The sequence below is a fragment of the Mustela nivalis genome (assembly GCF_964662115.1).
Source record: "Mustela nivalis genome assembly, chromosome: 6".
Classification (NCBI taxonomy): Eukaryota; Metazoa; Chordata; class Mammalia; order Carnivora; family Mustelidae; genus Mustela; species Mustela nivalis.
Genome location: NC_139025.1, coordinates 99,791,650 through 99,819,044, shown reverse-complemented (window position 1 = coordinate 99,819,044; position 27,395 = coordinate 99,791,650). Strand labels below are relative to the sequence as shown.

At 40.7% G+C, this 27,395-nt stretch overlaps 2 protein-coding genes across 14 annotated transcripts in view; one reads left to right on the top strand and one right to left on the bottom strand.

Moving 5' to 3' along the window:
- Positions 1-13,538, bottom strand: part of AAGAB (alpha and gamma adaptin binding protein) — a gene marked incomplete at its 5' end in the record, with an annotated part of 48,390 nt that extends 34,852 nt beyond the window's left edge. For all 3 annotated transcript variants that reach the window (XR_014313364.1, XM_082737013.1, XM_082737014.1), the window contains one exon: positions 13,199-13,538. Coding sequence is in view for 2 of the 3 variants with exons in the window: in XM_082737013.1 (XP_082593139.1) it covers positions 13,199-13,538 (340 nt within the window). The remainder of the gene's footprint in view (positions 1-13,198) is intronic.
- The window catches only part of IQCH (IQ motif containing H), a 191,303-nt gene continuing 177,361 nt past the window's right edge, over positions 13,454-27,395 (top strand). For 9 of the 11 annotated variants that reach the window (XM_082736986.1, XM_082736985.1, XM_082736980.1 and 6 more), the window contains exons 1-3: positions 13,467-13,587; positions 22,110-22,232; positions 23,651-23,745. In XM_082736986.1, the coding sequence (XP_082593112.1) occupies positions 13,537-13,587; positions 22,110-22,232; positions 23,651-23,745 (269 nt within the window). In that variant the 5' untranslated portion in view covers positions 13,467-13,536. Of the gene's footprint in view, positions 13,588-22,109; positions 22,233-23,650; positions 23,746-27,395 lie in introns of all 11 variants that reach the window. The other 2 variants (XM_082736982.1, XM_082736987.1) reach the window with 2 other exon arrangements.

The following is a 27,395-nucleotide window of genomic DNA, read 5'->3' as shown; positions in this document are numbered from 1 at the left end:
CCAAAACAAGTCTATTCTAAACTAAGTGCACTGATACTACTTTGGCTTATTCCTATCTTCCTCAGTCACAGAATTAAGGACACTTTTGATTCCAGCTGAATTAATGTTCCCCAAACTAATCAAGTCATTCTTTGTGAAGAGAAGTTGTCTAGTGATTAAATCATATTTTCTATGCCCAGTGGGAAATGGTAGCTGCCACTCTGAATCAAGATGATCCTTCTGGAGACCAGTACTCATGTGGTTTTATCCTTCCTCATGGAACTGAAGCTGTCCTTACAGCGAGGTATCATGACCTCCCACCCCACGCACAAGTGTCCTTCACAGGATCCACTCTTCTGGGGACCAAAGGTTCCTCTCCCCCCACTCTGTGCTGGTGGTACTAATCGCAACAGAGAAGGCCATCAAACAGAGACAGCTCAGACTTGGGTTCAGACAGACCTGCATCTGAATGCTGGCCCTCTGTGAGAAGGACAAACTAACCTCTCTGTGTCTCACTTCCTCAGCGGTAAAAGTGGACATACACACACCCCTCAAATAGCTTCTTGCAGATTAAATGAAACAGTGCATGAGAAGGCACAGGCAGGCACCGGACACAAAGTGCCCCTCACGAACGCTCCTTTCCTCCTCCTCAGGTCAAGTTTTTGCCTATGGGGAGGAGGCTAGGTCAGAGATGCACTGAGAGGAGCTGGTAAGAGAAAGTGGAATTAGGAAATCGCCACCTCCTTAAGCTGCTCAGGCCCCTCTCTTCCCAAAATACACCTTCTCAAATGTTTCTTTCCCATTGTTAAGGCACAGACTAAAACAGAAGAGAAAGCAATTAGGAAAATTATAGGAGGCAGTAGAGTCTGACGTCAGCTGAAGGGGAAAGTAGCCATTATGAAAGAGAAGAATTGAATAAAATGTGATTTAGGACAAAAATATGGAAGCCAGAGTTTTCATTAGCAAGCAAGGAAAGGAAAGAGAGACCTTCGGAAATCATAATGAGGGGCGCCTGGGTAGCTCAGGGGGTTAAGCATCTGCAGTGTTGCAACTTGTTACAATGTTATAGCCATGATTACATGCGAATGCCCCCGAAGGTGGGTGCTGCTGTCCAGTACTTAGTAGCCACTACGAACAGATTATTCCCTGAGTTCCAGGGGCAGATCGGACTGCTGCAACTGAAAGGGCCATCACAGTCTGTGGGATGCTGAAAGGTGCCAACTACAACCTCAGGGTTGGGACCTTGCAGAAACAAATGCAGGGAAGTTCTCATCCATGATTCCGGAGTAACGGGCCGCTTCCGGGAAGTGGGGGGCACATATCTGAGGGACGTGCTGTGGTCTGAGGACAGCTGGTTGGCCCGAGCACTATTAGGCGGCTGGGGGCATAGTAACTGGGTCGGGGCAACCCAGCAGGGCCTGAACAAGAGGGCAACAATTCTGCTTTGCTTACAACACTTAATTACCCTTTCCTCTCACACCCCTCCTCTCTGGTCACCCTTGAAATCCACATCGCCTAACACTCTGGGGCTCTTTGTATCACAGTGGGAGCATTCTGAAGTCAGAGCAGAGGAAATCTCACTCAGCCCTCCTCTTTTTCCTGAAGTTTGCTTGCTCCCAGGAACCATCTGGAATCGGTCACCACAGCTGCATCTTAAAATAACTGGGGGTGAGGGAGGCAGGGGGCAGGGCGAATACCACATACATGGTCTGCACTGACCCTCAGAAGATCTCACAGTGCAGTGAGATGAACTTGCACAAAAGAACAGCAAGAAGCTGGCAGGAAAGGGAGAAAGAGCATGGAGAAGTGCTTTGTGCGGGCCAGGGAGGAATCACCAGCCCCTACGTTTTACCGGCTGCATGCAAAGACCATTTTATCAACCCTGGGGGCAATCCTCACCTTTGGAAATGGAAGAGGGACTTCTTTGAATTCTGTTACTATTATTTATTTGAAATCACAGGTCTAGATACACATCTAAAGCTGTGGTTCTTTATGGGGAGGAGGGGTGTTTGTGCCCCTGCAGGGAACAGGTCAGCATCCAGAGACATTTCTGGTTGTCACAAGTTGGGAGATGCTACTGGCATCTAGTGGGCAGAGGCTAAGAATATTGCTAAGGGTCCTCTGATGCCCAGGACAGCACCTACATGACACAGGATTACCCGGCCCAAAATGTCAACAGTGCTAAGGCTCAGCGACCCTGATCTTGTGGAACCTGAGGAACTGACTTAGCTGTATTTGTGAAACACAATACAGGTTCTGGAAGGCAAAGTTGGTTTTATTCTTTCTCACAGATCTGAAACTAGCCAGGCATTACAACCTTCTAAAATCTACCTCTGGTAAAATCTGCCTCAAGTGTCTTAGTTATTTTAACCATAAAATGTATTTGGCAATTAACCTTAGATGTTTTCAAAATAATTTGTGAATGGTGGCTTTCTGGAAAAAAGAAGACATAAGACTAAATAGGACCATTATGAAATGAAAATACTTTTCACATTCAAACATTAATTTTTCAAACCTCACCAAAAAAACATCAATGTCTGCTCAGGATGACAATAGGATTTGTGGCAGATGTTAACTCACTCTGAAAGAAGGTAAATGTGTCTGTGATGAATTTTCCAAAACAGAGTAAGTTTAATGAGGAACATCTACACTGTAGCCCCTTTATTCAAAATAAGCCTGATGCATGTGAGAACACCATAAAGTTAACACATCCCATGTCCGGGACCTCAAAGCTCCTTCAAGAAGAGTAAAATGATTGGGCAACACATGGTCAAAGTTTCATGGAAAAAGAACACAATGACATGCTGGACTTCATCAAAATTCAAAATGTTTGCATTTCAAAAGATACTATCAAAAAAAACCAAAAGACAAGTCATAAGATAGGAGAAAACATATCTGAATTATTTATGTAACCTGTATCCAGAATATATAAAGTACTCTTACAACTCATTAATGAGATGACAAAAAAAAACACAACTTAAAAATGGGAAAACGATCTGAATGGACATTTCACCAAAGCAGATATATGAATGGACAATATGCACATAAATGATTCTCAACATTATTAGTCATTAGGGGAATGCAAATCAAAACTGTAGTGACATACTGCTTCACACCCACTAGACTGGCTGTAATGGAAAATTACAGTAACAAGTGCTGTTGAAAAGGAGGAGAAACTGGAACCCCCATACATTGCTGATGAAAACGTGAAATAGTTCAGCCACTCTGGGAAACAGTTTGGCGGTTTCTTAAAATAGCATAGCAGTTTCTTTCGATCTCCATAACTGCATTACTCCTAAGAGCCAAAAAGTGAAAACAATTTAATGTCTATCAACTGATGAAGGCATAAAGGGTGGTACGTCCATACAATGGAATATGAAGTATATGTTGTAATACAGATGAATCTCAAAAATGTTAAGAGAAGGCAAAGTTGAGAGAATACATATTACAGGATTCCTTTTAAATAAAATGTCCACAAAAGGCAAATCTATAAAGTACATTTGTGGTTGCCTAGAACTGGGGGGTGGGAGTGGGAAGTGAATGCAAATAGGCAGGAGTCCTCCTTCCAGAATCACAGAAATATTCTGCACCAAAACTAAGTGGGTTTTAGGATAGTTAAATGATATCCCAAAAAATATGGAAGAAAAAAATCATGGAAGCTCAAAGATAATGTCCTTTTTTTACTGAGGAGGTAGGTAACTAAGGCACATGATGTTTTAGAGACTTTGAACAATGACAGCAAAGGTAAAAACACTACAACTTATTTGTGGGAAGAAAGTTAACTTGCTTAAAGTCAAAATAGCCAGGAAAAGGGTAGAACTCAGTGCTCAAGTCACAAAAAGTCTTTCCCCCACACCCCCATAAAACCCCTGAACAACCAGAGAGAAATTTAGACAGAATGGCAATTTTCTTAGTTCAGCTGTTTTTTACCAAATAATTACACATTTTCCTGCTCTGAGCATACAGATTTGGATTTTGATCAAAGGACGATAATACTTTCCCCCATCTTCACGCAGAATCGGCTTCAGGTCAGTGTGGAAAATTAAACCCTAAATAGGTGATTTGTTACTGAACCCACAACATGACACAGACTGAGTTTCACAACTGTCCTCTTTGTCTTAAGCTCTGTCAGTCTTGCTTTCTGGATGAGTAAAGTAATTATTAGAGATATGTTTGTGGTTGGTTATCTATGTGCACAGGCTCCAACACAAATACAATGTCATGTCCAGATTATCATTTCTGCCAGACATATTCAATTTTAGTATATGTGCTGCCGAAGCGAGCACCTGCCAGACATATTCAAAACAATTTTCATACCTTAACCTTTTAAAAAATGGTCCTGTATCAGATTTCATTATTTAGGAAGCACCACTATTTGTTGAGGAATCACAGGCGACAAGCTGTTTAAACCAAATGACCACTGCACACTTCCTAGATATTTTTACTTTTTGCTGCACAAAAACAAGCAGCTGAATGGCCCAGAAGCAAAGGTCTGGGTCTGGATACATTTAGACTCGTCCAGGATGGTACAACACTCTCTGTACCATAAATGACTCCGTGCAAAAGGGGATAATGCATAATTCTGTTCTGCTCATGTGTCTCCTCAGACTCCTCTCCCTCTTTATTGGAATGCCATTTGTTGGAAAGGCAAACACCTTATGACCATTCCCTCATCTACAGTAAGCTCACACAAAAATTCAAATTCTCTACTCCACAAGGAAACAAACTAGGACACCCATAAAGGTGTATTATTTAACCTATGAAAGGTACTACTCTACTAAGGTTCTAACTACCACGAAGGAAAAAGTGTACACTTAATGTAAGCCATAAAAGTTCTCATGTTAGTAGTAAAATCTTTTACTGTAATTTCTCCTATCCCTACTTCCACCTTGGATACACACAGTTTTAGCTGCCAAGATACTTACGTCTAATGTATTTAAAAGAACTAGAACTGAATCTTGGCTCCCCAGTGTTTATGGGCTGAACAACCTTGTAAAATCACAACTTGTTTGAGCTTGGATTTCTCTCTCTCTCTCTCTCTCTCTCTCACCCCCACATGCATGCCATGCTCACACTAAAAGGATAACATGGGCACATTTTGTAAGTTCTTTTGGGTCTGGAGAGAATATGAACTTGTATTTAATCTTTTTCCTCCTTAGGCTGATGACTTAACATCCCTCTTTTAATCAAAATAAAAATCTTAAGGCCTCTTTTACTGTTAATTGAAAATTTAAAAATATATTAAGTATAATAGCTAGAAACAATCCTCTACCCCATACCAGTTGAAATCACTGCTTTAGTCAGGCCACTTATGTTATCACTCACTGTCTGATGACAACCTTAAACTGTTCATGGAAGATCTTGTTAGCCCAATCATTCTTTCTTTGAAGAAAATAAAGCCTTAGAAATATACAATCAAATCAAAGGCAGAGATACCCTACCACCACAAAATAAACAACTTAGCTTAAGCAAAAATTATATCTTATTCCCAGAGTAAAAAAGTCCCCTCAGAATACTAAAGTAGCTAAAGAAAATGTAAATTTTAAAAAACCCAAGCTTTTATCCTCTTCCCTCCTGGACAATGTCGGTCAGCTAAGTTGGACGTATGAAAAGACCCCACCTTTTTTTTTTTTAAAGATTTTATTTATTTTGACAGAGAGAGAGACACAGGGAAAGAGGGAACACAAGCAGGGGGAATGGGAGAAGCAGGCTTCCTGCTAAGCAGGGAGCCCAATGCGGGGCTCAAACCCAGGACCCCAAGATCATGACCTGAGCTGAAGGCAGATGCTTAATGACTAAGCAAGACCCTACCTTTGAAATAAGAATGTTCTCCTTAGTAAATTCCTTTAAGATCCTTTTCTAAGTATAGGGCTCTAATCAGGCAAGAAACAAACGCCCAGTCTTGAAGAAAAATGAATGTTCCCCCAAAGAAACAATATCATAAGTGATGGCTGGCTTTGCTTATGGAATTCCTCAAAGCCTAGTTTACCCATCATACATAATTGAGCTATCCGGTTCCGCAGGTTTAAGGACTAAGGACCAGAGAGCACTATTTCCATGTTAAGAGCATCTGAATTCCAAACAAAAAAAGTCAGATTCTCTACTCCAAATGTGGACTGCCTTTGCAACTTTAAAATGCAACATGGATGGATCTAGAAGCTATTATGCTTGTGGAAATTAGTCAGAGAAAGACAAACACCATACAATTTCACTTCTACATGGAATCTAAAAACAACAAAAACAGAAACATACTCATAAATATGAGAACAAACCGGTGGACGTCAGAAAGAAGGGTTTGGGGAGATAGGCAAAATAGGTGAAGATTAAGAAGCACAGACTTCCAGTTATAAAATAAGTCACAGGGATAAGAAAGTACAGCAGAGAGAATATAGTCAGTAATATTGCAATAATTTTTTGCTGTGACAGATGATAACTACACTATTGTGGTGAGCATTTTATAATGTTTATCATTGTCAAATCACAAGGTCTTACACCTGAAACTAATATATGTCAACTATATTTCAATTAAAAAGAAATCCTCAGGGTGCCTGGGTGGCTCAAGCAGGCTCAAGCGTCTGCCTTCTGTTCTGGTCATGATCCCAGGGTCCTGGGTTCCAGCCACATCTGGCTCCCTGTTCAGCAGGAAGCCTGCTCCTCCCTCTCCCACTCCCCCTGTGTTCCCTCTCTCACTGTCTCTCTCTGTCATATAAATAAAATCTTTAAAAAAAAAAGAAAGAAATCAATCAATCAATCAATCAATCCTCAATCCTGGGAAAATCAAGATAGCTGATCATCCTAGAGAAAGACCCAGATCTCAGCTGGGCCTAAGTCTTCCCATTTAAAATGAGGGGAAAAATGCATTTTGTTTAAAAGCCACCATTTCACATCCCCCCTAGTCCAGGGAGGTTTCTCTAGGACCAGGTCCCTACTTAACTGCAAATCCTTGGGAAAGAAGCAGAAGAAAACAATGGCTCTGCTAATTTTCTATTTGCCAGGGGAGCTGTGGGAAGCAGGTGACCAGGACCTGAGGCCTGAGCCTTACTTAAACCCTGGAAAAATGTAGAAAGTCCTATGTGGAATTGCTAAATTCAAATTAGTGAGAAATTTTAGCTCTGTTCCAAGTATTATTCTCCTAAGAAAGCAAATGACCACAGGCTAAATCCCATTATCCCTTCAGCCTTCAAAGAAAACCCCCATGGCTCAGTTGCTGGCCCTCTGGTGCCTTTCCTGTTTTCAGTTCCCCTTTCTTGAGTTAATTGAGAGCAGGACTGGTTAAGAGGCAGTTCCCAGAGCCGGACTGCCTGGGTTTTAAAACCTGGCTCAGCTATTTGGCCTTGAGCAAATTACTTAATTTCTCTATGCTGCAATTTCTTTGCAAAATGATTAGAATGACCATAACAATAGCATTCAAATGTTCTAACAGTTAAGCAGATTACTACACGCTTGTACACATGCTCAGAACACAGGCTGTCAAACTTCTTCAATAAAGGGCCCGATATATTTTAGGAAATATTTTAGGCTGTGGGCTATATGGTCTGTGGTGCAATTATTCAATTCTGCAAAGTAGCTACGACAAAATGTAAATAAATGGACATGGTTGTGTGCCAATAAAACTTTATACAAAAACAGGACCAGGAACCAAAGACTGGAACCAGCCTGGAAGTGCTTCAACAGGTAAATAAACTGTGGCACATCCTTACTGTGGAATACTACTCAGCAGTCAAAAGGCATGACTTGACACACACACTATACATGAACCTCTAGGGAATCATGCTGAGCAGAAAAACAATAAACAAAAAACAGAAAAAACACAATCCCCCAAAGTAATATACTCTATGATTCCAACTGTGTAACGTTTTTGAAATGACAACGTTTTGGAAATGGAGGACAGATTAGTGGTTGCCAGGGGCTAGGAATAAAGACTGGGAACGTAACCTGGAAGAGAGGTGGGTATGGTTATAAAAGAGCAATACAAGGGATCTCTGTGGTATTCAGGATCTTGACTGCGGTGGCAGATACACAAAACACAGGTGACAAAATTGTGTAGAATACATATGCACACACAAATGAGTAAAAGCCAAACTGGGGAAATCTGAGTAAGATTGGTGTACTGTATTAATGTCAACAAGCTGAATGTGATATTATATTACAAAAGGGGGGGCAGTTTTCAAAAAAAATGCATACACAAAAATTAAGAATGCCTGAGGTAAGAAGTGCTATATAATCTAACATCAAAATAACATGGTAACATAGGATTTTATATCTAGAAGGGATGGTAGAGATTATCTTGAATAACTTTCTATTTTTAATGTTAATCCTGGATAGGAGTGACTAAGATATAGTATGCCTCTACCATGAGTACACTCAACTGAGAAAATAAAAATCCAGATACTGTTCAAAACTATTGGGCATACATAATGCTCTTTTTAAATATAGGTCCTGGGGTGCCTGGGTGGCTCAGTAGGTTAAGCCTCTGCTTTCGGCTCAGGTCATGATCTCGGGGTCCTGGAATCAAGCCCAGCATCAGGCTCTCTGCTCAGGGAGGAGCCTGCTTTCCTCCTCCTCTCTCTGCTTGTTTTTCTGCCTACTTGTGATCTCTGTCTAATAAATAAATAAAATCTTAAAAATAAAAGTAAATAAATAAATATAGTCCTCTAGACAAAGCTATTTATTCTTCACTCAGAATTAAGATTTCAAACCTCCTAAGTAGAAATGCAAAACCCTCTATTTAAAACCTCCTACTTTAAAAACCTCTTTTACAGGTCAATCTTCTCTGTCATTTCTTACACCAATGTCACCATCTTAAAGTTAAATAGTTCTGATTGTGAAGGAATTCCAACACATTGCACTCACATATTCCATGCATACAAATCCTGAAGCAAACATATGCTCCAACACTTAGTACTTGATCACTTTGGCAAAGACACCTGGTATTTCCAAAACATGATTTCTTCATTTAGAAAATGGAGATATTCTGACTTCATGACTCCACAGGGATATAAGAACCAAATTAAAAGACATAAGAATACGTCTTAGAAGAGTACTGATATACACACAAATGTTTGCTATGGTTTTAAGATCTCCAAATTTCCACATTTCGCTAAAAGCAAGAATTTTGCTCCCAATGTTCAGATGTAGAACCTGAGTGCCTTACAGTTGCTGAGTTGGCATCACACATCTCAACAACATCAAGCAAGTCTCCAGGGACTTTTCTATCTAAAGCTCCTTCCAAGAGTAGAAAAAAGGTATTGAGATTCCTCAAAAAATTAAAAATAGAGTTACCGTAAGATTCAGTAATTCCACTACTGGATATTTAACGAAAGAAAACAAAAGGGCTCACTGAGAAAGATACAGGCACCCCTGTTTATTGCAGCATTATTAATAATAGCCAAACTATGGAAGCAGACCAAGTGTGCACTGACAGATGAATGGATAAAGAAGTGAATATATATGCAATGGAATATTATTTGTCCATTAAAAAAAGAATGAAATCTTGTCATCTGTGACAATATGGATGGTTCTAGAGGGTATAATACCATCGAAATAAGTCAAAAAAGGCAAATACCATATGATTTCATTCACATGTGGAATTTAAGAAACAAAGAAGAAAAAAGACAAACCAAAAAATACTCTTAACTACAGAGAACAGATGGTTACTAGAGGGGAAGCATGTAAGGAGATGGGTCACACAGGTGAAGGGGATTAAGAGTACACTTAATTTTTTTTTAAGATTTTATTTATTATTTATTTATTTAGAGAGAGTGTTTTCGCACAAGAAGGGGGAGGAGCAGAGGGAGAGAGAAGATCCTCAAGCAGAATCCGTGCTGAGCCCCAGACAGGGCTCAATCTTACGACCCTGTGATCATGACCTGAGCCAAAATCAAGAGACAGACACTTGACCGACTGAGACATCCAGGTGTCCCAAGAGTACATTTACCTTCGTGAGTACTGAGTAATGTATAGAATCATTAATTCACTATGCTGTATACCTGAAACTAATCTAAATACTGTATATTAACTATACTGGAGTTAAAACAAATAAAAAATAAAAGTTCCTTCTATGAAAGTAGTCTAAAATGTTAAAACTTAGGTATTCACATTTTAATATATGAGCAAGTGGCGCACACACTCTCTCTTAAGAGCAGGAATAGTACCTTGTTACTTTAGCTGCAGTAACTGGCACAGAGACCAGCTCTGTGCTTAGTATCAGAATATACTTTCCCGGAATGAAAGTAAAATCTTCATATGCATATATTAGAGGTGGAAAGAGGTCAGGCCCTGGAGTACATACACTTGCTCTAATACCTGAAGTCCTCAAGTGTCCTGAGCCTTCATTCCCCTTTAAAAGTCTACAGTATAAGTCTGAAATGTCCTTTATCTGATGTCAGACCCACTCAAAATACTGAAAATAAGGCCTTTGAGTGACACAATGAAAAAATTTTTCAGAAAATCCATGCACGCACTTTATCCACAGCAGAGGCCTATTCGCTTTTATTTCACGTGTATTTACAACAAACTTCTTTGATTATGAAATATCTCCCATTAGATAAAAGCAGTAAAACAGATGAGATGTTGAGAGAAACTGGAGAAACTCTAAAGCTCCTCTTCCTGATGAATGAAGTGAAACCAAACCTTCCCCCAAAAGATCAGATTCAATCCAAAAATCATACTGTGGCCTAATACGATGGAACACTTGACAAACATCATTCATTATGGTCTTTATATCTTACATCAAAATTAGACTCAATTCATGATTAATTTAAGGCAATCCTTAATTATAATAAAATAGAATCGGTACTCAGTGAATACTGCTGTCTAGTGTTACCCACCCTTTCCCTATCAAAAACCTGGGAAGAAAAGATAAAGCCTTCTGTTAGAGTTCCCTTCTCCTTACAAGTACTGTCTTTACTAACTGCTCTTATCTCTTCCCTACAGAGCATTAATGGAATCACAAAGGAAAGGCCACCTAATTTTAATCAACACAAAAGTTGGCTAAGAGGGATTTTACATATAGAAAAAAAAGTGGATTATTTTACAGAATTAATTTTACCCCTAAGGATGCCAATGTACTTTAAAGAAATACAGTGTTACTATTTGCCAACTATAGGTCATCAGCTCTTTCAATGAAGTGACCATGTCTGCCAATTCTGATCCTTAAAGTACACAGAGGGAGTACCATAGCCATCAGAATACTTAACAAATATTTCTGAGACTGGCTTTGAAAGGCCTTTATATATCAGTAATGGAAATCTAAATACATGTAATTATTTTACAAAGTTAAATACACCGAGAATTTTAAGAATCTTGAGCAAATTTTACGTTCACTAGAGGCAATGTATGATGGAAAGCATAGTACATCATAAATTATGTAATAGTAAATGAAAAATATCAGGATAAAAATTATACACAGGGGCACCTGTCTGGCTCAGTCAGTTAAGAGTCTGACGCTTGATTTCAGCTCAGGTCATGATCTCAGGGTGGTGAGATCAAGCCCCTCCACTCTCAGGGCTCTGTGCTGAGTGTGGAGCCTGCTTAGGATTCTCTCTCTCCCACTGCCCTATGCATGTGCATCTCCTCTCTCTCTCAATAAATAAATAAATAAATAAATAAATGCATATATACACACACAAAATTATATGTAAAATATAAATTATATAAATTGTTATATATTTTATAAACGTGTTATGTTTAAATTTATATATTTTAAAACAAAAATATTTAAAATTTTAAATGTACAAAATGTAAAAACAATATATAAGACATAAAAATTATATATAAAATAGGCTAAAATTATGTATGAAATGTAATTATAATTTTTTAACATAAGCATGGGAAAAAAGACTAGAAGGAAATGCATAGAAATGTTAACGGTATTTTTGTGTTTGGGTGAGGAGACCATAGCTGACATTCTCTTTTCTAGGTATGCTAAATAAATGCTTTTACAATGAAACAACCTTTTAAAAAGAAAAAGAAAGGGACTAAACGGGAAGGAGCACTACTAAGGGGTAAAGAAATGGCAGAGAGCAGTTACTTCATTTACTAAGTGCTATAATTAGATTTCTACCCTGGCAAAGAACTTTTTAAGTGGTCATAGGTGATAACTAAGTTTACAGAACATTTGTGTTGGAGGAAGTCCTGCCTGTCACTCGACAGGTACAGAAATATATATATATATATATATATATATATATATATATATATATATATATATATATATATATCCGCAAGACGCTTTACAGTTTACGAAATGCTTTCAAAATGTCACCTTTCAAATAATCCTGTGAGATGGGCTCATATGCCCCATCTTTAGGGGACCAGGACACTGGGCGTTAGAGAGATAATGTGCTTTAAAAACAATGACTACCATTTATCAAATCTGTGCCAGCCTCTGAGTTAAGCACTAGGCTGTGAACATCATCACCATCTTACAGATAAGAAAACTGCAGGGTGGGGGTTAAGTGCGCTCACTATCACGCAGCTGAGAGTCACTGCTCTGATTCGCAGCCATGCACTTAAAACAGGTGTCTTGGGTTACAATCAACTTCACAGAATCCTTTACTCAAAGAGCTGAGCCCGGGACCCAGTCCCGGGCTGTCTATAACACCGGTCTCGCCTAAGTTTTAAGAGTTTTTTTAGTTTGACAGCGAAGGTCCAGAAGCCAACAAACTAGGCCTAGGAACACCCAAAAGCTAATGCTGCCCGAAAGCCTACGCCTCAGGAGGAAGGCACGGCAGACAACAACTGCAGTGGAAGACACAAGGTTGTATCATATACATCAAGCGAGGGAGCCAAGAGGAAACCTACTCTCCACCTCGGGGGCAGGGACGGCAACAAGCATCCCAGTTTCTGCGTCTTACACCCGAGTAACTCGGTACAATTTCCAGGGCGCCCTTCGGTTCAGCTCAAAGGAGCCCGCAACGACCTGTGGGCTGGGCGGGGCAGGGATGAGTCCCACTTTGCGGAAAAAGCCGGAAGGAACGCAACAACGCGCTGGGCCGGCAGACAAGCAATGAGTGTGAGAGCTAGAGGAAGGCAGCTGCGGGGCCTGGACACCCGCACCGGGTCGAAGCGGCACCCCAGAAGCCGCGAGCCCCGGCGCAGTGGAGGAAAAGCCCCGGGCCCGCGGCGACAAAGGCCGACAGGGAGACCGCGGTTCTGAGGCCGCAGCCCGCCGAGACTGGGGTGACTTGGACGTCGGCCCACGAGCCCCGCTACTCACGCTGGACCAGCCGGTCTCCGGAGAAGGTGGAGGAGCAGCTGGTGACAACCGCACAGGGGACGCCCGCAGCCATAGCTGCGCTCGCGAGCCGTAGCGTCCGAGAGCCGCTTCCGCCTTGGGCTATACCACGGCCGCCGGCGCGCGGGGGAGACGCGCAGAAAAGGGCGCGTCGACGGAAGGAACCGGCGGCTCTGACTCCTCCCACACCCCCTCTTCCGCTCCCGGCGTAGAACAGGCTGGGCTGCGCGTGGAGTTGCCATGGGGACGGGCGCTCCAGGCACCGGGCTTCGGCGCTCGGAGACAGCTCTTTGGAGAGGTGGTACTCCCCCGCCCTAGCCATGGCACAGGAGACTGAGAACTACGACCCCATCGGAACCATCCTCATCCAGGTGGGAAACGGGCCCTTCCGGGCCCTGCCCCAGCTAAGACACTTCCGCGCGAGGCCCAGCCGCGCCGATCCACTGGCGCCCACGCTCTAGGAGTACCGTCCCCAGACTGCCTCCTGCGTGCAGAGGGCACGGCCCCTCCGAGAACTCCCAAATATGCCCACCTAGACCTCCGCTGCGAGCCTAACACGCCCCACCCCCCCCACCCCGTACCTTCCCTTGACGTTTCGCTCCAGAAGCTCGACCATTCTGCCTCTGGCAAAACTCCAAAACCATACACCTCACCCCAGAACCTTAACTCCCGAAAATACATCTTACACCGAGGCACTTTTTTAAAATGTTAGTTCTGAAAAACTGGAACCCGTGATATGGGGCAAATACAAGTCAGACACTTTGGGGAGATGATAAGAAATCTGGAGAGAAGTTGAAATAGGTAAACCACTTTTCTTAGGCACCTAAATTTTTTGGATCTGAAAGTACCTTGCAAATAAGTCTTGGGGATGTAATATACAACATGGGGACTGTAGTTAATAACACTGAACTGTTAAATTTGAAAGTTGCTTAGAGAATTAATCTTAAAAATACTCATCATAAAAAAAATTATAACTATGATTATGGATGTTAACTAAACTGGTGATCATTTTTGCTGTTTATACAAATATTGATTATGCTGTATACCTGAAATATAATGTTATATGTTGATTATATCTCAAATAAATAAATGAATTAAAAGCCCCTGGCTTGGGAACACACAAAGAAAAATATGCTAAAGATAACTTGGATTGGGGCGCCTGGGTGGCTCAGTGGGTTAAGCCGCTGCCTTCGGCTCAGGTCATGATCTCAGCGTCCTGGGATCGAGTCCCGCATCGGGCTCTCTGCTCAGCAGGAAGCCTGCTTCCTCCTCCTCTCTCTCTCTGCCTACTTGTGATCTCTCTCTGTCAAATAAATAAATAAAATCTTAAAAAAAAAAAAGATAACTTGGATTGCCTAGCAAGTTAAATAAAGTTTTGAATATAGAAATGTGCCACAAAAAAACAAAAACAAAAACAAAAACACCTCCTGGAAATGACTCTTTCTAACCTAAGGGAGGAAATATAAAAAAAAGTCTTAACTTCTCCAGTATAACTCAGTTTGTGATAATTATACTCATATTTTTCCCATAAAAATTTTGTTCTTTCATATTTATGTATGGTAGTTTTAAAACATTTCTGCATAAATCATCACTTTTAACTGGTATTTAGCTCCATTTGTTAGGGCTTGAAGTAATTTGCCTAAATTCACTGTATTTGGACTCTCACTCGGATCGGCAGTGGATTTTCCTGCCAGGATGTTGGTCTCTTACCTCTCATCTAGGGAAGACTGCTTTAAATGCACCTTTTTCAAAATATAAACCCTTAAACTCACCAGTTTCATAGCGTTCCCCATTATGAGTAATACCCAAATCTTCTTACCTCACATTCTGTTATCATCTGCCACTAGCACCCTAGATGAATTTAGCAAACTGCAAAGTCTGAGGGAATATTCCCCACAAAACTGCCCTCATTTCTACTCCAGACTAAGTTCAGAAGTCCCTAGAGTCAAGCTCACTTCAGGCCTGCTATCTACAAATTTGGGGGCCCCTGACCATCTTCACACTGGCTAATTTCTAGAGCAACACAGAATTCAGGAAAGTGCTATGCTTCTAATTACAGTGTTATAACACCAAACGGATACAAATTAAAGCCAGCCAAGGAAAGGCATGCATAGGGCAGCATCCAAAAGGGATTCAAATGGAGCTTCCAATCATCCTCTCCCTGTAGAGTCATGGATGGCTTTATGTCCTCCCAGCCATGGTGTGTAACAGTATACCCAGAATATTGCCAATTAGGGAAGCTCGCCTAAGACTTTGATGTCCAGAGTTTTTACTGGGACTTAATCACACACTGCGCAAGTTCTGACCTTTCTTCTGGAGCCCTTCCCAGAGGTCACACTAATGCCTTTAGACTCCAGTTCCTCTAGAGGTTGGAACAGATACCATGTGGCTCAAAGCCCCCAGCATAAATCACATTGTTAAATTATCTGGTGACCAAAGCCCCCAAGCAAAGACACTTATCAAGCAGGACTCTCCAGGGCCCTAGAGATCACCTCCCAGTATCCAAGGGCAAAGGTCAGAACTCTCATTGGGAAAGGCTGATTCTTTACTACATATACCCCCTCTAAATGCAGGGCCCGTGTTTACAGGCTCCGAACAATTGGAACACTAATAGAAACTCCTATCCAGAAACAGCCAGTTTTCCCCCACGGTACACTTTGTGTTGACTGTAAGAACAATTAGGTTATTCCTTAGTTTTCTCTTATTTTCTCCAGACCTGGAACATCTCTAAAAAAGAGACCAGAATCCAGGGAGAATTCTCTCACCTAATTTCACACTTTCCCTTAGGAGAATTCTTTTCCCAGGGCGTCTCCCCTTGTGGTTTGGAATAGTGTAGAAAAGGGGATCCACTGAAAAGCCAAAAGCCTTTTCACTTCAGAGTAGGATCCAGAGATAGCTCTTTGGTCCGCCTAGGATACAACATTACAGGGTCAGTGTCTGTCATCATTAGATTAGAAAACAGAGCAGGAGAGCTAAGAACAGTCACATCCATGTTGCTCAGTACGTCTGTCTGCTGAAAAGGGTTATTCTGGGCAAAGTGGACGGCAGTGTAGAGAGAGCAAGCCTGCGTGTTACCCTGATTACTGAGGCTGGTCTCTGGACTCAGTAGAACATTCTCCCTGGTAATAAGGAGACTATACATAACAAGGAAATAAGGAAGCTTTTCCCTACTTTCTCACCGAGTCCGGAGCATCTCTGATATCCGTGACAGCATGGATTCCACTTCTACCTGGGGCGATGATTTGTGTCCTTCAAACAGGCTACCAATAAGCAGTACCTCTAGAGGGAAGCACTTTGTGGGGTGTCAGAATACTGAGGACTGACCTTGACAATGACATTCTTCCAGGTGGATAAGTTTAGGCTAATCATTTCACCTCTCTTGGCTTAAGTGTTCTCTTCTGTAAGATACATAACATGAATTAGACCTACCTCTGACTCTAAATTGACCCAATTTACCAAAGCTACAAAAATTTCTTTTTATCACAAAGTGGTCTTCCTTAATTATCAGCCTAGGCAATCAAATTGTTTCTATCAATTTATATATGTTTGATATATATAAATTATACTAATATACTAATATATCATAAATTTATATATATAGAATATATATATACACACACACACAAAGTTGCCAGAAAACAGAGGCATTTCAAATCTCTACCTGCTTCACCTTAAATGGGTATATCAGGCCTGTGTTTCAATCAGATATATTATTTTTTTTTTAAGATTTTATTTATTTGTCAGAGAGAGAGAGGGAGAGAGCGAGCACAGGCAGACGGAATGGCAGCAGAGGCAGAGGGAGAAGCAGGCTCCCTGCTGAGCAAGGAGCCCGATGTGGGACTCGATCCCAGGACGCTGGGATCATGACCTGAGCCGAAGGCAGCTGCTTAACCAACTGAGCCACCCAGGCGTCCCTCAATCAGATATATTAAACAACTTTTTAGACCAGTGATTCTCAAAGAGTGGCCCCAGGACCAGTGTCTTCAGCACTGGCTGAGAACTCGTGAGAAACACAAATTCTCAGACCTCATTCTAGACCTATTAAATCAGGAGTTCTGGGGGTACCCTTGCAGTTAACTGTGATGCATGCCCAATTCTGGACCTTCTACCTTAGATAGTATTGTAAAAATATAAACTTGTAATATAATTTCCAAGAAAAATCCTAATAATCAAAGTGAACAGTATTTGCTGGGTATTGTGCACAGTTCTAAGTGTTGTACATATTTTAATGCATTTAACCCTCTACAACAAAGCTATCCAATAAGGACTATTATTATTTCACATTATGGAAAAAAAAAACCCATCAAAGATGAGTATTGCGGGCAGACCCCTATACATAGAAAAATGCAAATGATCTCCTCAAACATTTTCAATCTATCAACCCAGTATAAAAAAGAAAATCTTTAAAAAAAAATCTTCCCTTGACCCTTTTGCTCCTCTCAATATCTAAATCCTGCCTTTTCCACTGAATTTTCACCAACCTTTAGCTTTGTATAATTATAAGTACATGTCTGTATATTTGTAGATATTATGCACATACTGGTTAATGGTTAGGCATGAAGGCTTTGGATTCAGACTGCCCGGATTTGAAGAGTTCCACCAATTAACCAGCTAACTTACCTGGCACAGGGTACTTAACCACTTTAAACCTTGGATTCCCTCAAGTAAAAATAAAGATGATAATATGAAGTCCCCCATAGGAGTCTTGTAAGGGTTAAAATATTGGGTAACATATAATGTGTAACACTCAATAGATGTGAGTTGTTATTAGATCTGGTCTCTTGCCTTTTAATATTACTTAGTTTTCTGTTCATTTCTAAGTCTTTTTAAGAGGAGCCTGCTTTTTACTGGAAAATAAGGAAAAAAATAATTTTAGCCTGTCTTTTTAACCAGGCATACTCCCTTCTTAACTAAAACTTCATGGGTGATGCTATAGGGCAAATGAGGTATGCCTCGTTTCCCTGCTACACCTGGATCTTTCGGAGATCCCATTTTACCTAGCACAGAATTAGGTCCATTGATCCTGAACGACTGGATAATGATCCCCTCATTAGTTCATTCTCCAGGAATGTACATCCCCTTTAAAACTGAAGGTAGCTGCACTAACACACACTATTATTTAGAAAGCACAATAGGTGATACAAATTGATAAAAAAAATATTTTGATAAAATATCTAAAATACTTGAGAAAAAAATCTTTAAATACAGATAGTCAGCGTTCTAATTATAAACTCATTGTGTGACTTGTTATGAAAACATGCGCTTTGTATGTCTGGATTTCCTAGGACATACAAACATTGAATATTCTGTCCCACTGTCTGATCTCATCCCAGTGCCCATGTTTTCATTTTTTATTCAGGACACGTGATTGCTATCTCCACACAGAGTTCTACTAGGCAGCCTTTTGTTAACTATTTAACTTTTTTCACTTTTAATTTTGTCATTCAAAACTTTTATGGTTTCAGGTGGATCTTTCCTTGACTGATCAGAACAGTGGGGTTCTAACTATAGTGATGATAATCAGTTATAAATGGAACAGTAGTCCACTTTATTGACAGTGAAACACTCTGCAGTAACTCTGCTAGGCAGGTGTCATATTTAGCCCCAGTTTACAGAAGAAGAAACTAAGGTGCAAAGAGCTGAAGTAACTTGCCCAAGAGGAGAGAAAAACAGGTCATGGCCTGTTTGTAAAACAGTGTTGAAGAAGTAGGGTTGTGTGTCCAGGAGGTTTCCTTGGTGCTTTCTTTTATTGATAACTCTTACAAGCTTTCTGTTTCGACTTCATTAATGATCATGTGATATCTTTTTATTACATCTTTTAAAATGCTTACTTGACCCAACCCTTAAACAAGTGTTTGTGCAACAAAGATAATCTAGTTGCAACCAAAATTAGCTTTTTAATTATTATTGGAAATCCTGTTTCTGAAATCCAACCGTTTTATGTTAACACCAACTTTGGCAATATTGCAACTAATCAACTGCTTGGTATCATTGCTATCTTTCTTATCTACTCCTCCATCTGGTTTGCCAGGAGCATATAAAACAATGAAGGCGCGCAAGTGGGCAAAGTGTGATGAGAATGAGTCAGCCAAACTCTATCTTTAACAGAGATGGATAAAATACAATTATGGAACTGCTTTTGACAACATGGAATCTGGTTGCATGGCTAGACTTCTAAATTCTAGAGCAAATCTTCACTGCATTAAATCTTTCAAAGCCCTCTCATTAAGCAGCCTTGTCCCCACACTGTCCTCCAAGTAGGAAATCTATGGAAAGCAATGCATTTGATAGTCATAGAGATAATGGGGAACACGTAACATTTCAACATGGTAGACAGGATCCACTTGAAGAAAGAACAGAGATTTAGAACTTTATCTTTGTTCCTACCCAAGTCTGTTGACACATTTCCTACAGTATTTGTCTCTATTGTAATTACTATACAAACAGAGGGGAGAAGAAAATATCTGGCAAGAAAATGAAAAACTCTTGAGGAAGAGGAAGAGAGCAATTCAAATCAATGAACGTTTATTAAGTGCCAGTTATGAGCAAGGAGTTTCACTGCGCTTGACAGTTCAGAGGAAGAGCATTAACATTTGTTCAGTGCACTCCTACGTGGCTGGCCCTGTATGAAATTCTCTCTGCACTTGAACTCATTTTATTCTGGCCACGATTCCAACAGGTAGCTGCTTAGCCCCCTTTCAAGAAAGCACCAAAGTCTCTCAAACCCTAAGTAAATGTGTCAGGCTCTGTAAAGGAGGAAATAGGATTCGAGTTCATATCGCCTGGTTCCAAAGCCTACATTGATTCAGTTCCACACACACATATTGCTTTATTTTTACTCAACAATTTAATGAGGTAGAATAACTCTTTTTTTTTTCGTGGTAAAGAAATCAGAGAATATGTGATGACATGTGTGGACATCATGCGACCATCGGTAGAGCAAGGAATTATGTCCATTTGCCTTTTACTGGGCCCTCACTATGTACTAGACTTGTTACATACTATCTCATGACTCTGGGTAGAAGTGTAATTGCCCACACAGGGCAGATAAAGAAAGCAGCCCTTTGGTTCCATGATAAATAATCCAGGACAGTTTCACTTCCCCCAGCTGTTGACAGGCATAAATACAGAATGATATGTGAAGTTACAAATACCACAAATAATAGAGCTACAAGAAGGAAATGTAGTGCATTCTAAGGAAGAACCAAAAAAATGTGGGTCTGGAAAGTGGGCCTTGCCTTGAACCACCTCTTTGTACTTTGCAAATGCCTTTAGACAATAGACGGTAAATCAGCTTGTAGCAGTAACTTGGACCAAACAATGGAAAGAAGTACATCTTCATCCTTAGTGCCTATAAGCAAACAGTAGGTGTGTTCTGATTTCAATCTGTGAGCCCTGAAGGCTTTCCATGACAATTTGTGCAGAGCACAAATGACCAGATGTGTCTACCAGACTGTGATGCCCATCAGTGAAAAGATGCAAATTCTGATCTTTTGAATACTTGGCTTCATGGGAATTTTCCAAAGTAATCGATAACACAGGCCGGGTCAACGTTTGTGTGTCCAGTTATGCTAAGAGAGGAAAGGTAACTGTTTCAAAATGCCTTTAGCAACCCAGTCTGCAGATAGTTATTGGTGTGACTATTGATGAAACAGGTGTTGGGTTCATAAATTTGCATAACAAAATGTTTTTCTTGTGGCAGCAACCCATACAATAATTGGTGCCATCTGTATTTATCTATTGAAGTTTGGTTTCTGATATGAATGCAGAGAATCTTGTGATGTCTAATCTCATAGCACCCAATTTCCTGGGAGGGTGATTGACATTAGAGAGACGTTCATCATTTCCAAAGAGAATACAGATTGGAGGAAAACGTTGAAGTGATAATGCACGCTGCTTTCTCTTCACTGATCATTTCCATTTCTGACTACGTAAAACGGAATCAAGGCCACACACCTACAGAACTGCTTCTTCAAGAGCAGTACGTGGGGAAGATCCAGCCAGAATGGAAAACCAAAGGGCCCTGTCAACCTATTTACAACTCCCTTTTGAAAGGCTCTGCTTGCTTGCTTGCTTGCTTGCTTTGAGAGAGAGAGCGCGCCAGTGTGCGCATGCACAGGGAGGGGCAGAGAGAGAGGAAGAGAGAGAAATTTCAGCAGATGCCATGCTGAGCACAGAGCCCAGTAGGGAACTCGATCTCACAACTGTGAGATCACGACCTGAGCCAAAACCAAGAGTCAGATGTTTAACCGACTGAGCCACCGAGGCACCCCTGAAAGGCTTTGCTTTCACTAAAACCTCTGATTGCTAGAACTTTCCTGTTTTCTTACTTCTTAACCATTAAGTAGACATCCGAGTTTGATGCAAACTTCCTATCAGCTCATACTTCTTACCAGCTATGGAGCTGAAGCAATTTGAATTGTAGTTCTTGGATTTGTTTGTTTGTTTTTTTTTTTTTTTTTAAGATTTTATTATTTATTTGACAGAGAGAGAGATCACAAGGAGGCAGAGAGGCAGGCACAGGGAGAGGCGGAAGCAGGTTCCCTGCTGAGAAGAGAGCCCCATGCGGGGCTTGATCCCAGGATCCTGAGATCATGACCTGAGCCAAAGGCAGAGGCTTAACCCACTGAGCCACCCAGGATTGGTTTCTAATGAGGGGAAGGAAAAGGAGTAAAACTGTATGAAAGCTTAGTTTCTTGAAATCTGAAAGATAATAATGCAACATTCTAATAAAGAATATCTTAGAATCATGAAGACAGTCCTTTCCGATGAACATCCTAAAATCTAGGTTGTCTCTAGACATGCAAGCAAATTACAAATCTTAAAATAAATCACTGTTTCAGGTGAATTCTGTATGTATTCTTTCAATATTTTATATTTTTTATACCTACAGGTCCATGAAGACCTTTATCAGTTAAAAGAGAAATTAACAAATTTCCCACTGGAGGAAAAAGGAGAAGCTCTAAACATTCAGAATCTTGAAACCGCCATCAAAAGGACTGAAATGGGACTAAGAGTGAGTAGAGCCTTAGATAGTAAACCAAGTGCTGGAAGGAGACAAAGATTCCTCCAGAAGAAAAGGAATGTTGTTCTCATAGGACCCTGTATAATTCTGTAACAGAGATGGGCTTCAGTTGGTCAGCAGCTTTCTCATTCTGTCCCTTTTATTAAAGTTACGATTATTAACTGATCAGTTTTCATCCTGTCACATTCCACAAAGAATTTAAGGTGTTGGGAATATAAGATTCTGCAGTGACAACCCCTAACATGTGGTTTGATAAAAAGCATTAAGAATTTTTAAAATAACCATTAGTCTAACAATATTCCCAACAAAAAAGGATTCAAAGCAATACATTGCAGAGAGTTGCTATCAGATCCACTGGGATTCTAAAGAAAAAGAGTTTATTTTCCCTAACTAGCTTACGTATTTTGAGATTAGTCATTTTGTGATATAATCCAGTAGATAAAGCTAAAGAGATGTACCAATTTTGGAAGGGCGAGATAAAGGACACATGGGACTTAATCATTATAGATGGGTTGAAGGGCAGAGGAGAATCCAGTCTTCAGACCAGGATAATATTCACTTATAAAACAAGGATCTAAGGGCACCTGGATGGCTTAGTCAGTTAAGTGTCGGATTCTCGATTTCAGCTCCAGTGATGATCTCAGGGTTGTGAGTTCGAGCCCCGCACTGGGCTCCATGCTCAGTGGGGAGTCTGCTTGGGATTCTCTCTCTCCCTCTCCCTTCACCCGTCTGCCCCTGGTCACTCACTCTCTCAAATAAATAAATAAATCTTAAAAAAAAAAAAGAAAGAAAAAAACAAGGATCTATAGCACATGTATCCAAATAAGGACCATCTCCATCTTCGAGACCTTGCACTGTCACTGTCTCTGCTCTGGCCTGAGACTTCCACTCTCCCACATTGTGAGCTTCATAGCCCAGCTCCTCAGGCTGTGAGAGATGTGATGTGTTTTGTTGCCTCATCGAACTGGCACACCATTGTCCTATATAACTTGACGGTGAGAGGGCTGCACTCAGCTGGAGTCTTTGGGTTGGCCATTTTGAATAATCTGTTACCTAAGGGCCAGATTCTTGCCCCAGATGCTTCCTTGAAATCCCTATTACTCCATATCTGTCCTGCCTAGTAAGCTTACCTGGCTAAGTGATTTACTGATGGTTGAGCATCGTTTAATTTGTGAAGAGTGCTGCAGGTCATTCAAGCTCTGAGTCTCAATTGTTTATTATGTTTTTTGGGATAAAGTCATTTAGCCTCGAGATGCCCAATGATACCTTAGGCACGCAATAAACGCATAGCATTTTGTGTCTTTTAACTTAATTACACAATTCAAAGCATTACCCTAATGAAATAAAGTAAATTAGCTGAGTATCTTAAGTCCACTATAATGGCCTAAACTTTAACTTTCCTATAACAGATTCACATCGAGAAGTATTTAAATGTCGTAAACCATCATGTGTTAACAACGCCTGTTGATGGTGATAATTTATATTCTCCTCATGCTTCCAAGTGGTAAGTAAAATAGCCATTTTGGAGTCCTAAATAAGTACAATAAAAAAAATTAACTTTTCCCACTCAGGTCAGGTGGCGGTAAAGACAGAATCTTCTTGGCTTTGTTCATATCTATCCTACAAATTTCAGCAGTTTTGTATAAGAAGTTATTGGCAGAATTTGAACTTTGATGATGTTTATTCCGGGTTACTCTTCTTGCCTTCTAATGCTTGACACCGTATCAATTACTTCAGGGTCCTAGTTTTGGTGTTACAATTTTTTTTAGTAAAAGGTATCCAAAATTCAACACCTAAAGGAAATATTTTTAAATTATTTTTATTAATATATAATGTATTACTTGCCCCAGAGGTACAGGTCTGCGAATCATCAGACTTACACACTTCACAGCACTCACCATAGCATATACTTTCCCCATTGTCCATCACCCAGCCACCTCCCTCTCCCCACCAGCAACCCACAGTTTGTTTTGTGAGATTAAGAGTCTCTTATGGTTTGTCTCCCTCCCAATCCCATCTTGTTTCATTTTTTTCCTTCTCTACCCACTACCAACCCCCGCCCTGCTTCTCAAGTTTTCCTCATATCAGAGAGATCATATGATAATTGTCATAAAGGAAATATTTTAATGCAAACCCATTTTATGCTATTAAGATCATATGGTACTTTATTTACACTTTTTAACATGTTTTATGTGCTTTATTATAAAGATGATTTGGGTATCCAGGGTAAACAAACCAAAAATAATAAAACTTGCTTGAAATATTCATAATGTAATACATCCTAAGAGATGATTTATTAAAATTAGGCTTGAGTTAGAGAGAAATTGCCTTGCCTTGCTTTGGAACCTCTTACAAGTTGGCCTCCTGAATTTGAGTATATGTAGTGTAAGGTGGTTCTAGGCTTAAAAACCGAATAGCCCTATTTGCATCGTAAATATATACTAAGCATAGGTGAGTAGTATCAGATTGCGAGGTCATTACAGAAATAGTACACAAGGAAACATGGAAATCTATAGACCTAACCAAGTTCCAACATTCAGTAGTGGAGAGCAGAGCCTTGAGGACATCTGTCCCTCTTTCCCCCACATAAAGGAGTGCCTCAGGCATCCATCATCCCCTATAGAGGCAGCCTTTCCCTCATCTGTCTAGTTTTTCATCATTTATATCTTTAATTTTTTAATCTGGGAATTAAAAAATGATCTGGAGGGACACCTGGGTAGCTCAGTCATTAAGCGTCTGCCTTTGGCTCAGTTCATGATCCCAGGGTCCTGGGATCGAGCCCCACATTGAGCTCCCTCTTCAGCAAGAAGTCTGCTTCTCCCTCTGCATCTGTCTGCCATTCCCCCTGCTTGTGCTCGCTTGCTCTCTCTCTCTGATAAATAAAAGCTTTAAAAGAAAGAAAAAGAACTGAAAATAGGTTAATATTCATAATCTTTTAAAACAAGGAATCTGTAAGGAAAATAATGGAAGGGATTCTTGGTGAAGAAAATATTGGAGGTCAGTTTCCCAACTTATGTTGATTGGCTCTTAGTTTGAAATCAAGGGAACCCGACAGGCAAGGTGTGAGGCCTTTGTAGATGGCAGTCGACAATCTGGGGTGGGCTATGGCCAAAGACTGAACATACAAGCAGCATCAAGCAGGAAAGCCTCAGAATTGAGAGGTCTGGGAAAGCAAACCAGAGAAGAGATGGCTGACGGTCGTGAACTCTGATGAAGTTCTGTCCTGTCTCTGGCTTTCTCTTTGTTCTTCCATCCTGACAAAGAACAGAGAGTCTGGGCTGCCCAAGTTATGATAGCTGAAAAGAGAGAACTATGTAGCAATTACAGCCACAGAGAACAAAGCAGAAAGGTTCCGGCAAAGGCCTTTCTTCTACACTTCTTCTCCCTTGCCAAGGACTGTCCTTGCCCCTTATAGGGTCTGGAAGAGTGAAAGAAGACTTCACCATTAATTGGGCTATGGAGCTGGCTCCCAGAAGTAGTCCTTGGATCCTTTCCCTCCTATTCAAGACAATAGTATGATCACGGGTCCTCCCAGCAGGAAGATGGGAGCCTGGCACATTTGTAAAGCCTGACAAGGAGTATTTCTGTCCTGGCTGTGGGTGTGTGCTGCTGAAGTAGCCCAAGCAACTTGGAAATGAAATGAAATGATAGGAGCCAGGTCGAAAACTGGAGAAAAATCCAAACTAGGTCTTTAAAGTGAGCAGGCAAGTCCTGGGAGTCTGAGTGGGAGTCACAGGGAGTAGCTCAGGGAGGAAGAGAAGCAGCAGCAGGAGACGGAAATGGAAAACAGCAGAGCCAGGAGATCAGGGATTGTTGTCTGTGACCAGAGTTTTCCCGGGTCGTTAGTCCCACCGGACTCTGAACTTGCAGGGGTTCCCAAGAGACTATCATGAATAGACTTGGCATCAGAGTCTATGTTCTGGTGGGAGTTTTCTATGCAAAACTGTTTGCAGAACCCAGAATTCCTTCAGGTTCTTATGCCTGAGGGCAGTGGTACTGGCCAATTCATTGTATTTTTCTTCTGAGGTTCCATGACTAAAGTTCTCCGAATACCCAAGTAAGAAGGTGGCTTTTCATTACTGATGCCCAGACACTCACTGAGGAACAGGTTGCTTATCGCAACACTGCTCAGGAGGCCGGAGGAGGAGACTTAGCTTATCAGAGTCTTGAGCTGGAACAAGCAGGACCTGGCCTTTTATCCCACATGGCCACTTGTTTAAAAAATGGAGCATGCGTCCATCACATGTATTTACTTACAAATTTTATACTTATCCTAGGGAGTGAATACATTATAAAATATACCAACAAAAGACCATTTAAATAATGAGACAAGATGAAACAGTTCAAAATATTTTACTTTATTAACAGCACAAAATTTTCTTTTGCTAAAAAAGGTTATTTATTATAATGTTCTGGTTCCTTTATCTTGTCAGTCGTGATGGCTGTATATTGGCTGTAGCTCATGGCCTGAAACAGACTCTGCACTTTGTGGGGCTTCAGCATGGATGTTGGTTGAACGGGAGTCTGGATTTCAGTCAGTCTTGATAATTTTTAAGTTGGTGGTTGGGGGTGGAGATTTGGCAGACGTTTCATGAGTTTAATTTGTTTATCATCATTTTTGCTCTCTAGTAGGCTGAAGAAAAGCTCAGGCTATGAGTAAGTGTCTGTTCTGGTATTTTCTTATTTTTCACTGATGTCCGTTTTCATTGACTTCAAAATACAGTCTGTTTTAAAAATTTTGCAGGAACCTGTCCATTTTCTCAGGCTCGATTGGAAATTAATTAATAGAATCCATACACACACTCCACAAGTAAACTCCAGAACATTCTAACGCTGTAAAAACACATCACACAGACCCCCGCTGTTTGTGCCTTTGTTGGAGTCTCCACTCCCAGGAGGCCTCCAGAACCGCAGGGGACATAACCACATGAGGGATCCAGGAACAAGCTGAATATTATATAGTAGCACCAAGTAATTTCTTATTTCTATTTCTTATTTTACATATTTCTTATCTGGTGTAAACAGAAGTTCTTATACTCTCCCTATATAACCAATGGCATTCTCTTACGGATCGCTGAGATGTGGGCATCCTATTTGAGGGACCACAGGTCTAGAACAATGGTTCTTAAACTTTGGTTTCCAGATCCTTTTTTG